At 39.7% G+C, this 14,912-nt stretch overlaps 1 protein-coding gene across 1 annotated transcript in view; it reads right to left on the bottom strand.

Moving 5' to 3' along the window:
• Nucleotides 1-14,912, bottom strand: part of LOC121185099 (protein crumbs homolog 1-like) — a 55,564-nt gene that overhangs the window by 14,138 nt on the left and 26,514 nt on the right. Inside the window, exons 2-3 of the mRNA XM_041043085.1 lie at nucleotides 2,430-3,125; nucleotides 956-1,151 (exon numbers count right to left, since the gene is read on the bottom strand). Of these exons, the coding sequence (XP_040899019.1) occupies nucleotides 956-1,151; nucleotides 2,430-3,125 (892 nt within the window). The remainder of the gene's footprint in view (nucleotides 1-955; nucleotides 1,152-2,429; nucleotides 3,126-14,912) is intronic.

Below are 14,912 nucleotides of genomic sequence, written 5' to 3'. Positions count from 1 at the left end.
TTATGAAGAGGCCAGCTGATGAGGAGCTGATCTGAGGGGCATCTAACATCTTAATCTTCCTGTCCAGACTTACTCTATGTATCTATCTATCTGCTGTCACCTGGACCATTTTTCATCTGTTGTTTGCCTCGAAGCATGATAAAAAATAACATCCTTCATTCCTCCATGCCCCTCACACCCTGCTGTTCCAATCGATTCCACAGCTGTACCAGGTATTCCCAGCAACTCCAGCCATTTAATGACTCATAACAATGACTGACAGTAAGTGGATTAATTCTAATCCCTGGTCAACTTTAATGTCTGCCATGCAGCCTCACGCTGACACAACACACTGCTGGATGACACATCGGCTTTACAAGGCTCAACGTGAGAGGGAAGTGTAAACACTGCCAGAATTACAGACAAGCATAGAGCAGTTAGCACCTATTCTATGTTATACATGTGATAACTAACTGAGGCTACCTAAAGCACCTAAAAACAAGATGAACAAAACAGGTAATGCATATGAAGAGATTTTTTAAAAATATCTCATATATTACACAAATGTATAACTCCGAAAAGAACTAATATCCATAAGTTTTTAAGATTAAAAAAAAGGATATAGAAATCAGCTGATTTATTTTTTCAGAGTTCAGCATCTCTTCTGTCTTACTAATATTAAGTTTCAGGTGATCAACATCTCATCAGCTGACAAATCTGTCAGCCTCAGTGGTGCAGGTCTACATGTTGTTACTTCTAAAACTCAAATACCCATGGTCTGTTTGTCAGACCTCGTTTATATGTACATAATCATCGTATTTCAGATGTACTACATTCACCCACTGTATGTATCGGCACGTGTAACTGTTCATTCATGAGGCTGCACTGTCTTTCAAACACTCAAATCATTCTAACGATACTAAAGTTGTCTGTGTGTAAATGCTGACAGTATGAACATGCAGATGTGTAATCCTACCTGTTGACCCCATCTATGCACTTGCCCTCATTCAGACAGGGCACGCTGGCACATTCATCAATGTTGACCTCGCAGTCTCGGCCCTGGAAGCCGGCCATGCACTCACACCTGTATGCGGTAACGTAATCTCGGCAGGTGGCGCCGTTCTGGCAGGGCTGTGCCTCGCACTCATCGATCTCCACCTCGCAGTTAATCCCTGGTGGGAACAGAGGAGGGATGGCAGTGGGCCAAGGCATGAGATTGGCAACACACTTAATTATCTTAGCACACGGACAGATACAGCACAGTAACACTGTAGCTGCCAAGAGCTCAGCTGAAGACAGACAACAGCAATACCGATGCTGCTAAAACTGAGCCATTCAGTCTCTTGCCATGTGTGTGGAGGGGAGCCTCACAGTTTGAAAACCTTTGCTCTAGTGGGCCTTGGAGCAAAACTGAGCTGTGGGCCAACCTCGTCAGCAGACAAAGACATTGAGAGACATTGAATGGTTCTAGGGACTACTGACGGAAATGATCTAAGTCTGTACTGGCTGTGCTAATCTATAATCCACCAAATGTAGATTCTCATTCCAGAATCACAAATATACCAGATAATAGCATAAAGTGATCTGACCATATTAATCAAATCTTACTCCAAACACACCACAAAGAAAATTAAGTTTTACACAGGAACCAGATTGACTCTTGAACTAATTTTGTTTGTTGTTTGTTTGTTGTTTGTTTTGCTTTGCTTTCTTTTTACATCTGCTATTAGCATTTCAAAATCTTTTCTGCAATTTTTTCTACAATATCAGTAAGTGGTAACTACACTCCTAGTTCCCAGGAAATTGCAAGAGGTCATAAGGTTATTCTGGGGGGTCAAGAGATGTTACAGGATCCTAATATAAAATCAGATCTGCAACAGGACACAGACTCTGGTCTCCAGCATGAAAGTCCAATGCACCACACACTTATCCACCACCTTGACTCCCACACCCTTATTTAATCATACTTAAGATACATTTATCAAGGAGAATGCACCAAATAGAGGTTTTAAAACTAGATCAAATTAACAAAACTAGAACTGCCTGGAAAACACCAGAGCTCAGGCACAAGAAATTTTAAAAATCATGGCTAATAATCAGTTCTGGGGCAAATAAAGATTTGCCCCAGAACTGAATGGGTTTGGTGCTAATCGGCTCATTAGTTTTTGCATAATCTTACCAATAAACAATCAGACACAAAGGAAAATGAAACCCTCTTAGTGGAGGTAATTAGTCAGTTAGAATTAGTATTTTCCTTACTGTTTTAGTTGTTTTTTCACCTTGAAATGAACAAAATAGGGGAAGTTCATGGTACTTGAAACTGAAAATGGACAAATGTGTTCATATCAAATGTCAGCTTATTAGCAAAGAATATGTGATAAATTCCCATAAATTTCTCCATCAAAAACCCATCCAGTTGTAACCCTGACATACTCTCCACAGCGTCTTACCTTTGAAGCCTGGCGCACATTCACATTTATAATGATCCACTTCGTCCAGACATGTGCCGTTGTTTTGACAGGGTCGGGACGCACACTCATTGATATCCAAATCACAGTGGTAGCCTTGAAATCCAGGCACACAGAAACACTGGTAGGCGTTGACCCCGTCTTTACAGATGGCTCCATTCTGACAGGGCTCAGACCGGCACTCATCGATGTTCTCCTCACAGTTCGTCCCCTGGTACCCAGCAGCACACTGGCACTGGTGCCCAGAGTCCGGGATGTCCATACAGGTGCCGCCATTCTGGCATGTTTCCTCTGAACAAGTGGTCACATTCTCCTGGCAGTCGCCCCCTCCTAATCCAATGGGACAGTGGCAGGAATATCCATTGATCCCGTTGACACAGTAGGACTTGACATCATTGCAGGGGTTGCTGTGACATTCATCTACATCCTGGGTACAGTTGAGTCCTGTGAAGCCGTCTGGGCAGTGGCAGGTGAACTCATTAGTCCCAGGTTCACTGGTACAGTTGGCACAAGTTGCCGTGATACAGGCATCATACAGCTCATCGCAGTTTTTGCCCATGTACCACACTGGTCCTTTGGGGCACAAGCACACGTAGTCGCCCAGGTGGTCAAGACATGTGCCACCATTGTTGCAGGGAGATGAGAGACACTTGTCTGCTGCCACTGTGCACAGAACACCTGGAATGGGAGGGTAAAATGCTATTAAAGATACAATAAGCAACATGTGTCTATAAAACTGTCTTTCTTAAAAGCCTAAATCCCAAAACCAGGATGGAAAGCATATAGTTCATCACCACTAACTCAGACACTGTAAATTCCGGTTGTTTTTACATATAAAATTCTTTGTCAAAGGTACACATATACTGTACACTTATCTGCCCCTCGGGAGGTGACAAGCTAATGTATTTAAATACAAATTATGTCTCTTAAACATCTTAAAGTGAGCTTGTCCAGAGAACAAAGTCTCTGGTCTGACTAATGTTGCATCCTCTTGTTTCTTTGGTACCTGTGATATTCATCGCCTTCCAGAAGTTTGGTTTGTTGATGTTACCTCAGAGGATTTCTAGGTGATTAAGTTCTACTATGTGTTTTTTCCTTATGACCAAAAAAGTGCAAGTACGCAAGTAAAACTTCAAGTATCTACGTACAGCATACTGACCATTTAAAAGATCTTGTGTCTAATATTTGCATGTGGTTTTGTTTACATGCATTAAAAAAAAAAATCTAATGCTGAAACTGTTGTTGAATGTTACATTTAAAACCTCATTCTGTAATGTGTAGCAGCTTGAGCTCCAACAGTCACATGATGGTTGAGTTTGACCAAAGAAGACCATTTTTTGATGACTGGCTTCTTTCAGACCATTTACTGTTTGGTTCACTGTCACTGCTGTCATCGATTCATTCATTATTATTTTATGTGATTTCCAGTCAAAGCAAACAGCTGTTCTCAACTGAAAAAGGCAAAACTCTGGGGGAGTGATGTGGGTCTGACTACGTTTATAAGTTGTCTGAAATATGAAGTTGTGAAATTAGTATATACATATGTGTGTGTGTGTGTGTGTTAATCTGTTTGAAAACTGAAGTGTTAAACCAACCAACACTCTCAGAAATAAAGAGAATAAGGACTAATACTGCATTTCTCTGTTGAACTGGTGCTTTAAAAGCACAAATGTTACCTGGTAGGGGTGTGCCATCTAAGTTACCTCACGATTCGATTCGATTACGATTCACAGTGCTACGATTCGATTATTCCCCGATTATCGATGCATCTCGATTAATCTTTTTTTCCCCACATAGAATGTTTCTTTTCTCAGTTACTTGTAAAATAATGTATATTTTTACATATCCATTCATTGAAGTAAAACACGTTTATCTCTTTTCTTTTCTAACTCCTCTGATAAAAGAAGAAAAATGCATTAGCTCGCACATGTAATGCCTGTTTCATTAATTGATGTAGATTAAAAACAATAATAATACTAAAAATATATATTGTGTGGCTGTACTGACATGATTCAGATTTATTTTATTATGAACATGTACATGAAAAAAACATGTTAAAAAAGAAAAGAAAAAATAGGGAAAGGAAATTGACAATATTTCCACTTCTATTACAATCTGATATCTTTATTTACATGTCCAGAAAGTAATCCTTTTAAATCTTACTGTATGTGCATGTCAGCCAGATTGTTTCTCATATGGATTTTGGACACTATATGGTCACTGCGCGTATTCTTCCGTTTCCAGTCAACGGAGTGTTGACAGAATATGCAACACTCGGCGCTAACCCCTCAGTACAGAGCCGAGCAGTTCGCGTCGAGTTTCGCAGTTTTTTCGCCGACGAACACAGAGCCGTAGGCAGCCGCTTCGCCATGTTTACATTGTTTTGAAGGGGCTTAGTCTGTGGAAGGGGCTTGTTGTGCCACCCAGATTTGCTTCCCTCTGTGCAGTTTTCCCCAGACACACGTTCCTATTCCACACGAAAACAACATTGCACTCAAATTATGTCAAATTCCGCGATATTCCGCGTTAAAAATAGATTCTGTTTTAGTGTAGGGGGGCACACCCCTATTACCTGGTGATGTAAAGCAGTAAACCAGGGAAGAAGCAATAAATTGTGGAATTGTTCTTTAATTCATAGACGTGAAAGACTGAGCCACATTAGCAAATTTATACTGTATTCTATTTCCCACAGTCCTTACAGCTGCTGAGCATTTACGTCAAGAGCTGTAAATGTTAATAAGTTGTCAATAAATGGATTTTGGTTCGAATGCCCTGGAAATCTTCTCCACCATGATAAGTGGTCCAAGTGTCCACTGGTGACATCTTCCTGATGAATTCAAGAGCCAGATGAAAAAACAAAGGAAGATCATCCTGGAGTAGGAGTCAGATTTTCTGCACTACATGGCAAACTACAAACAGAAAATTAAAGTTTTGATAGACAAAACAGCACTGATCTATAAAAAGGACAGACTGTAATCATTATACTCAGAAGATTTTACCTACATTTTTATTGTGTGTTAATTGAAAAGACAGATTAGGCTAAATTTCAAAGGTTTAGTGAACGTTTCCTAAAGTGTTCAGATCTGCGAGAGGAAAGATACAGTTCCTGGTGAAACATTTCATCTCACTTTATACTATGTATATGGCTTTTAGGATGAGAACTAACTGATGTCTTTGAATTTGCTGGGGCTGCTTGAATGTAAATTTTCCTAAATTCAATAAAGAGAGGGACTTATTACAGTCCCAAACACACTGCTTCAACAATGAGAACAATCCATTGACACAAGAAGTGAAAGCAGTGGGCAGGGGAATGAAGGGCAGAAGGCATGAAGAGCCAGACAGGACTGCCAGGTACAAGATGCACTGATTTTAGAGATGGGTCAAATCATATTCTTTTACAGACTATCCTCTGGAGAATATTATTAAAACTGCTTGTGTTTCACACAGACTCACACAAGCATTAAGTACAGTCGTCACAGATGTCGGGTGTTAGCTGCAATGGACAAATAAAAAGCAACAAATAGTGAAGAACACATTTCCTAAAGTGCTCAGATCTGAAATGAAATAAATAATTGTTCTAAAGGAATCAGTATATTAATCCTATCAGGGGAGATGAAGCATCAACCGTGTTTCTTCAACCTTAATGTCATCAGATTATGAAGTCGGGATGAACTCACTGACTGAATGAGTGATTGCTTGCATTGTAAACCTCACTGTGTTCATTTAGTGGCGTTTTACTGCTGATTGACAGACTCAGAGTAGAAGGTGGTCTCCACTCCACACTGCGCACAGTTGTGGGAGGTCGTCTCATGACAATTAGGCCTCTGTGCTGCAGTTCACAGCCCATCTCTCAGTTCTAATTATGTTATTTATCATTGTCATGTGTAACTCACAAGATTAACCAAAAACACATATTTGCCTGGTGATTTTATCCATTAACACTTTCTCAACAGTTTTTCAGAAGCTTTATTGGAACACAGTGTGTGTTGTCCATCATCTTGTACTATGTTGAAAATTAAACATGCACTTCTTTTAATCACAATCAACCTGAGTCTAGAGGAAAAAAACATAACTAAAATATATATATATATTTTGAAATTTTTATTGAAGGGGAAATGTGGGGAAACCGGAGCACCCGGAGTAAACCCACAGTAAAGGGGAAGGGAGTGTTGGGGTGGGGTATGGGGTGTGTTTTTTGTGGGGGGGATGTGGGGAAACCGGAGCACCCGGAGTAAACCCACAGTAATGGGGAAGGGAGTGTTGGGGTGGGGTATGGGGTGTGTTTTTTTTGGGGGGGTGGGGGGGGGGGGGTGGGAACCGGAGCACCCGGAGTAAACCCATAGTGATGGGGGAGGGAGTGTTGGGGGGGGGGGGGGGGGGGGGGGGGGTTCATGTTTTTAAATGTTAATTTGAAGCATAAGACATGGTTTTAGGGTTCGGGGTCAATAACGCAATCTGATCCTGTACAGCTGCACAGTAGTGATCTTAAAGCTGAGTAGAGCCTCCTGAAAGTTGCACGCAGACGTAAATAGGTGTCAACTAAGACAAAGCGGCATTCTAAGTCTATATCACAATCATTAGCTGCCTTGGGTATTTGAGCAGCATCATTAGGTGATGCAGCCTGACTGCAGCTGGCTTCAGAGGTCTTTGTCTTGGTGGTTTTTTCCTTTGGTCTGGTCTGTCTGTGCATGTCTGTTTGTGCAGCATCAAGTGATGAACAAACTGAGCATGATGAAGTCTCACTGCAGCTGGCATCAGAAGACCTTGTGGTGTTTTTCTCTGGTCCGGTCAGCGTCTCTATGATCAAGTTTGTGATGTCATTTAGTGCACCAAAGACTTGCTCACTTTGACTTGCTGTTAATGATAGCTTTTCTTTCATCCACAGACTCCCCAGTGACATGAACTTTGCCACCGCATCCCTGATCATGGCATACAGCACTTCATGAGAAACGTGTTGGTCAGAGCCATCCACCATCCCCACGTGTGCCGAGATGACACGGTCAGAGAAACATGGAACCTGGGGCATCGGATATTCGGAAGTAACTATTATATGCTCGTATATGCTTCTGACGAGCCTCCGTGAATACTGTTTGTGCTCTATTTCAGTGTATTTCAGAGGATTCTCCAACTGGTCGAGCAATATAGTATACAAGTAATCAAACTCTGTTTTGATGGTGGTAGTAACCGACCTGGTTTGAACACTGCCACTCGCTGTTGGAGTGGCAGTGTCAGGTGCATGCATATTTGACCCTGAATCCTGTGTCAGACTCACCAGGAACTCTGGGTCTTTTTTTGAAAACTCACTCTCCAGCTTTGCCATCATTTCATCAAATTGTTCTGTGACAAACTTGATAAAATGTTCTTTCTTTTGGGCAGTGGTGAGGGTTTTTGTAGACATGGAAAATTGAGAGAAATACTTTTCCAAGTGGTTAACAATTAACATTGCATTAAAAGAAAGTCTTGGAAGTCTCTCTCTTTCAGGCAACGAAATTTGTAACTCCTGAATGAGGTTTGTGATGCTAAAAGCAGCATCACGGGCCTCTGCCATGTCTGACATTCCATAGGACCAGTTCATAAGAATAGCAGCCACAGCTTCAGGGGAAACAGAGTGTGTTTTTCTGGCAGACTGCACAGAGGTTGAGCCCCAGCACGTCTGCAGACAAAAACATTTATACGAACCAAAAAATTGTTTCAGATATCTGAACGCTTCAGTAACCATTTCATGTAGGTGTGGAGAGGGTATACTGCCGCTCAAAAAAATCCCAGGATCTGGTGGTAAATTCTGGGTTTTGGAAATAATGTCTACAAGGCAGCTCAATTTCTTTGACACTTCTGACTCAATACGTTCTGCTAGAATTTCAGGCTTCTCACAAAGTGTATGTGGGATTTGGAAAGCCTCAGCAAAACTCACAGAGAGGGAGTCCGCAAGATGTGAGTTTTTCAACGCGTTTCTAACACAATCTGGAGTTAGTGTGGCAAACCCTTCATTAGACAAAGCCATGAGTTTTGTCAATAAAAGTTTGCAACAGCTTTGCACCAGATTGGTTAGCATTTCAGTCATGACAGCTAGTGAGTGCTCTTGTATTAGCCCAATGGCGATCATGCTGCATTCGTCCATATCAAATTTCGGAATATATTTCTTTACCAGAGGCTGAAGATCCTCTAGTGTGATCACCGCCCTGGTAAATCGGGATTGAGTTTGCGTAGATTGTGACATTGTGGCTATGATTGTGGTTTTCAGTGCGGTCGTCTAGCCTTTAACGATTCTGCTTTTGCTTCTGTCTTTTACTTTTCTTTTGTCTTGATGTCGCTCTGAGTGGCTAAATGCAGGTTTTAAGGTCTATTTGTAACTTCCCACAACCTTTGATGCCACATTTTGACGTCACAACGTAAGAAGGGACATCAAAGCCCTTCTTACGTTGTGACGTAAGAAGGGACATCAAAGCCCTTCTTACGTTGTGACGTAAGAAGGGACATGCGCACACTGTACACATGTCTCTGATGAGGGACATCAAAGCCATCATCAGAGACATGCGCACACTGTACACATTCGCGCGCCTGTGCCTGTGCGCGCGAATGTGTACAGTGTGCACATTCGCGCGCCTGTGCCTGTGCGCGCGAATGTGTACAAGTCTTGGACAGATTAGATCAAACGTGACAGCCAGGGCTGTCAGGTCAACATCAACGAGCCAAACATCTTTTATTCACTCAGGACGCTCAGGAATTAAAATGGACTGACAGTCCTTGTGAGGACTGTAATGATCAGGTGATCAAGATCTACACGTAAGATTAGAAAACCTGACAGGCTCGATCTGTCATTAAGAGACTGGGTGAGTGCACACACAGACTTTGTGTGCACCAGTTTGTTTGGATGAGTTGTTATTTTCTTTTTTTTTAGCAGATCTACTGGTTAGTTCATACAAGGCATATTTTGAAAATGCATGTGTTACAGCATCATGCTGAACAGAGAGTGAAATAGTTAAGATAACTCACATCCTTGATTCAGTTTTGCAGTTTTTACTTTAAAGAAGTGAGCGCTGCAATGATCAGGTGGTATTACACATTAGACCACAGGGTGGCAGTAATGGTTTGTTATCATGCCAGTGAACCCAGGGGACATTAAGGCTTAGGTACAGAAGCCGGGTGATAAGGTACAGGCGATGAGAGAGGTGACTGGAAAATTTTACTCTGAAAAAAAAAAAAGATAACATTTGGTCCCAGTCTAAACAGAGAGGTAAAAGGTAAAGTTAAATAACTTGGTAGTTAAACAGCCGGTCCGCTGCTGTTCACTCTCCTCACACATGACTGTGTGGCAACGCACAGCTCCAACCTCATCATCAAGTTTGCTGATGACACAAGCATGGTGGGTTTGATCAGCGGAGGCAATGAGGCCCTGTACAGAGAGGAGGTGACATCGCTCAGCGACAACAACCTGTCCCTCAACATGGGCAAAACTAAAGAACTGGTCATTGACTTCAGACGGACCCCACACAGACACAGTCCACTGTGCATCAACAACCTGCCAGTGGAGATTGTCCAGAGTACAAAGTTTCTGGACGTGCACGTAACAGACGACCTCACATGGACACAAAACACCAAACACATTGCAAAGAAAGCCCAGCAGCGTCTGTACTTTCTGAGGAGGCTGCGAGAAGCCCACTTCCCAACCTCCATCCTGACAACATTCTACAGACCATCACAGCATGGTTTGGTAATTGCACTGCTGCAGACTGTAAGGCCCTGCAGCAGATTGTGAGGACGGCCGAAAAGATCACGGGAGCCTCTCTGCCCCCCTCTCAGACATCTACAACACAGCTGCCTGTGCAAAGCCAAGAACAATGTCAAGGGCATTACCCCTCCCTCCCATGGACTCTTCACCTTACTACCATCAGGCAGGAGGTTCTGCAGTATCACTGCCCCCACCTCCAGAATGGTGAAGAGCTTCTTTCCCCAGGCAGTCAGACTGTTAAACAACCTAAAGTGCAATATAATAAACCTGTAATATTAACTTTTTTGGCAACGTATAATGCAAACTAGCACTCTGCACTTTTTCTTGCTGCTAATATATCAAATATATACTTTTTAATAAACAACCATAACTGCTGTCTGCCAGTGCTCTGTGTCTAGCATTGTTTTCTTATGTCACTGTTGTTGTTTGCTTTATGTCACGGTTGTTTCTGCACATTATGTAAATGTGTATGTACATGTGTGTCCTAGAGTGTGTGTGTGTGTGTCAGTGTGCATGTGTGCGCAAGAAATGTGTGATCCCAATGATTGTGTGTGTGTGCGCAATGTGTGTGTATGTGGTTCGAAATAGTGTGTGTGCACTATACTGTATCTGTCTTGTCTCTAATGTGTTTTAACAGTTGTGTATCTCACCAATTGTTCAAGGTCAAACATTGTTTCGTCTCACTGTATATGGCTAAAACAATAAACCTACTTGACTTGACCATTACTGCCCAAACAGTTTTCTCTCAGACGGTGCTTTGCTGTCATTTTCTGCAGCTTCTCATGTGGCCTACACACACCCTATTCTCTAGCCATCCCCTCAAGAATTTTACTCTACAGAATTTTACCCCCAGAATTTTACTCTCTCTCTCTCTCTCACTCTCACACACACACACACACTTTTCACACTATTATCACTGACTAGTTCCCCATCAATATTATCAGCGACCTTGTTTCAAGTTATTAAACCGTTAAAAACACTAAACAGGCTATAGCATCTTCACTTTAATAACCAATGTTTATCACAGGAACAGACAGCTGCCGCTAACGTATTGGGCCTCACAGTAACGTTAGTAGTCGTGAGTTGAAGAGTTTCTCACGTGGCTTCCACACAAACACACACTATTCTCTACCATGGGAATCAAGATGACTGCTGGTTAGACACACTGTGCTAGTCAGCTTGAACAATCCCTCAATTATCATGAAAAGAGTCTGACATCTAAGCTCTCTGTGAAGTTTTTTAACTTTACAAGAAAGTGAAGTTTAAACTTGAAGCAGCATTTTCCGCTATTTTGAAGTATTGAGCACTTTTCATGACATGTGCTTGGCAACCAGCATTACTGGATTACCTGGAATCTCAGCAAGATCTTTTTTTCTTCTTCTTCTTTTTTCCCTCATTTTTCTATAATTATTTAAAGAAATGGCAACTAAGGAACTGGCAGAAGATATGGAGGAAGTGAAAAAGTCTCTGAGCTTTATGTCAGAGGAACTAAGCAAGGTGGTGTAACAACAGATGGGCCTACTGGATTTAATTGAGGAAGTGTGACAACGGAACGCTGTGATCAAAGAAAAAGACAAGAAGATTTTTAAAAACAAAAACATCTCTTTAGCAAGTAAAAATATAGCTGGTTGTTACACCATATCAAAAAACCAAAGCAAAAGAACAAACATTGTCATTCGCTTTGTGAGTAGAAAACATAATGTTGTTATTGTTGGGTTTTTCTTTTGTTGTTTTGTTTTTGTTGTTGAGATAAATGAGAACAAATATTTTCAGTAGGTGATAATTTTGTTATAAGCGAATGTGTGAATACACAGAATTTTCTGCTTTTGATTTTCAAGAGCACAAATCATATGAGTTAGAAAATGACATTGATCCAGAAACCCACTTCTACCAGAATATAAATATGAACTGTGAGTATTATTCTGAAGATAAGTTTAGTTTTGAATTTAAGTGTTTTTCACTGATCCACTTTAATAGTAGGAGTCTTTATAGTAACTTCTTCAAAATAAAAGATTATCTTCAGCAGCTTCAGCAAAAATTGTGTGTAGTAGCAGTTTCAGAGACTTGGCTGAGTGATGATAAAGAATTGCAGAATGGATTAGAGGGCTATGAAATGTTTGTACAGAACAGGGCCAACAAAAGGGGAGGGGTTGTTGCCCTGTTTGTGATGTCTGATTTTAAATGTAAGGTTATTGGTAATATGACAGCTGGTATTTGATGGAATGTCTAACCATTGAAATTAAGGTGGAAAGATTTAAGAAAATATTAATTAGTTGTATTTATAGAACTGCTGGATCCTGTACTGATCAATTTTTAATGAGAAGATTTCTGAGTTATACGAAAAACATAATAACAAGGTGATGTTGGTTTGTGCTGACTTTAATATTGACTTGTTGAAATCAAGTGATCATATGAAAACTGCAGAATTTGTTTATACTATGTTCAGTTTGAGTTTCTATCCATTCATTTTAAAGCCTAGCAGAATAACCACGGACAGTGCAACATTAATTGATAATATTTTTGTAAATATAACTAATGGGAAGATAAAAAGTGGACTCTTTGTGACTGATGTAAGTGATCATTTACCAGTTTTCGCAGTATTAGAAATGAATAAGCTAAAGACAAGAACGAAAAGGCAGATTTGTAATTTAGTTGGATTAAAATCGCCAGAAGCAATTAAAGCTTTGAAAGAAGAACTTATAAATCATCATTGGAAGGAAGTTTATGTAGAGGACATAAATGACTCATATAATGCATTTTTAGATACATTTTTGACATTCTATGATCGACACTGTCCCCTTAAAGAAATAGGACAATCCATGAAACTATGACATGAAAAAGGGGAAACCATGGCTAACAAAGAGTAATTTGTTAGTAATTAATAATTATAACTCTATGTTTCTTGGAGGGGTTTGTTCAAGTGACGTGTTAGAAATAGTTCAAAAGTTTAAGAATAAAACATCTACTGATTGTAATACGATTGATATGCCACTCATAAAAGAAATAATTAATTGTGTCATTGAACCATTTACCTTCATATGTAACAAATCCTTTTTAACAGGTACTTTTCCCGATAAAATGAAAATAGCTAAAGTGATTCCAATTTATAAAAATGGTGATAAGCACACTGTATCAAATTACAGACCTGTTTCATTGCTACCTCAATTTTCTAAAATACTGGAAAAACTCTTATTTATTGACAAATATCAGCTACTAAATGACCATCAGTACGGTTTTAGGAGTAATCGATCTACATCTCTAGCATTGATGGAATTTGTAGAACATATATCTACAGCAGTAGATAAGAAAGAGCATGCTGTGGGTGTGTTTATTGATTTAAGTAAAGCATTTGATACTATCGATCACTCCCTACTTCTGCAGAAATGTGAACAATATGGTATAAGAGGTGTTGCACAATGTTGGTTAAAAAGTTATTTAAGCAACAGATTTCAACATGTAAAAATTAATGATATTGAATCACAGATGAAAGGAGTAACCTGTGGTGTTGAAATTGAAAGGGTAAATGAAACTAAGTTTCTGGGAGTGATTATAGATCATAAACTGTTGGAAGCCACATATAGATTATATCAAACATAAATTATCTAAATCAGTTGCTGTTCTTTATAAAGTAAGAGATTTGTTAAATAAGAAATGTCTGCATGTACTGTATTCTTCACTTGTTCTGCTTTACATGTCATATTGTGCTTTAGTATGGGGAAATTGGTATAAAACAAATATAGACCCAATTATTAAACTCCAGAAAAGAGCCATTAGAATAATAAACAAAGTTGGATACCGACAACCAACTAATCAATTGTTTATAGGATCCTCTATTTTGAAAATTATGGATTTAGTGTATTTACAGACACTTGAAGTGCTTTTTCGGGTGGTGAAAAATAGTGTTCCTATTTCCATTCAGACTTTATTTAAATTGAGAGTAGGAAATTATCATTTAAGAGGACTGTTTAAAAATAAAATATAGATGTGTTTCAGTTTTGGGTGTCAAATTGTGGAATGGACTTAAAGATGAATTGAAATGATGTAGTTCCCTGTTGAGGTTTAAGAAAACTTTAAAATGCAAAGTAATTAATTCCTATAATGAGAGTCAATAAAATGCAAAACAGTTAAGGAGAATTTAGGTGTAATGTGGTAGGTGTAATGTAATTCTTGTATTTTTTTTTTCTTATTTTTTTTCTTTGTTTTGCTGTTGATATTCTGGGTTATTCTTTGGATGGTATAGGATAGGCAATAATAGGCTTTGTGCGTCAGCCTATTCCTTTTTCGGTTATTGACTGTGACATTTGTGTGAAATGAGTTTTGTTTATTTTACAAGATGTATGTAACCGAAATAAACTGAAAAAATCGAAACTGAATTGAATTGTATTGAATTGAAAACCATAACACACATTCAGAGGTGGGTAGTAACGAGTTACATTTACTCCGTTACATTTACTTGAGTAAGTTTTTGAAAATAAAATACTTCTAGGAGTAGTTTTAAAACAATGTAGTTTTTACTTTTACTTGCGTAGATCTATAAAGAAGAAACAGTACTCTTACTCCGCTACATTAGGCTACACTGAGCTCGTTACTTTTATCAAAGGTACTGGATAAAGCTTTAAGCTATCTCTACTTTTATTTTGTCAGAGAGAGACTTCCGCCCAAGGATCTACCGCGTGACTGTGTTTAACCAATGAAACGTAACCCTAGGCCATTGTGCAGCCTCGTCACGTGACCGT

The sequence above is a fragment of the Toxotes jaculatrix genome, chromosome 7, assembly GCF_017976425.1.
Source record: "Toxotes jaculatrix isolate fToxJac2 chromosome 7, fToxJac2.pri, whole genome shotgun sequence".
Lineage (NCBI taxonomy): Eukaryota > Metazoa > Chordata > Actinopteri > Toxotidae > Toxotes > Toxotes jaculatrix.
The sequence above is the reverse complement of the archived record's forward strand: the minus strand, read 5'-3'. Positions and strand labels throughout refer to the sequence as shown.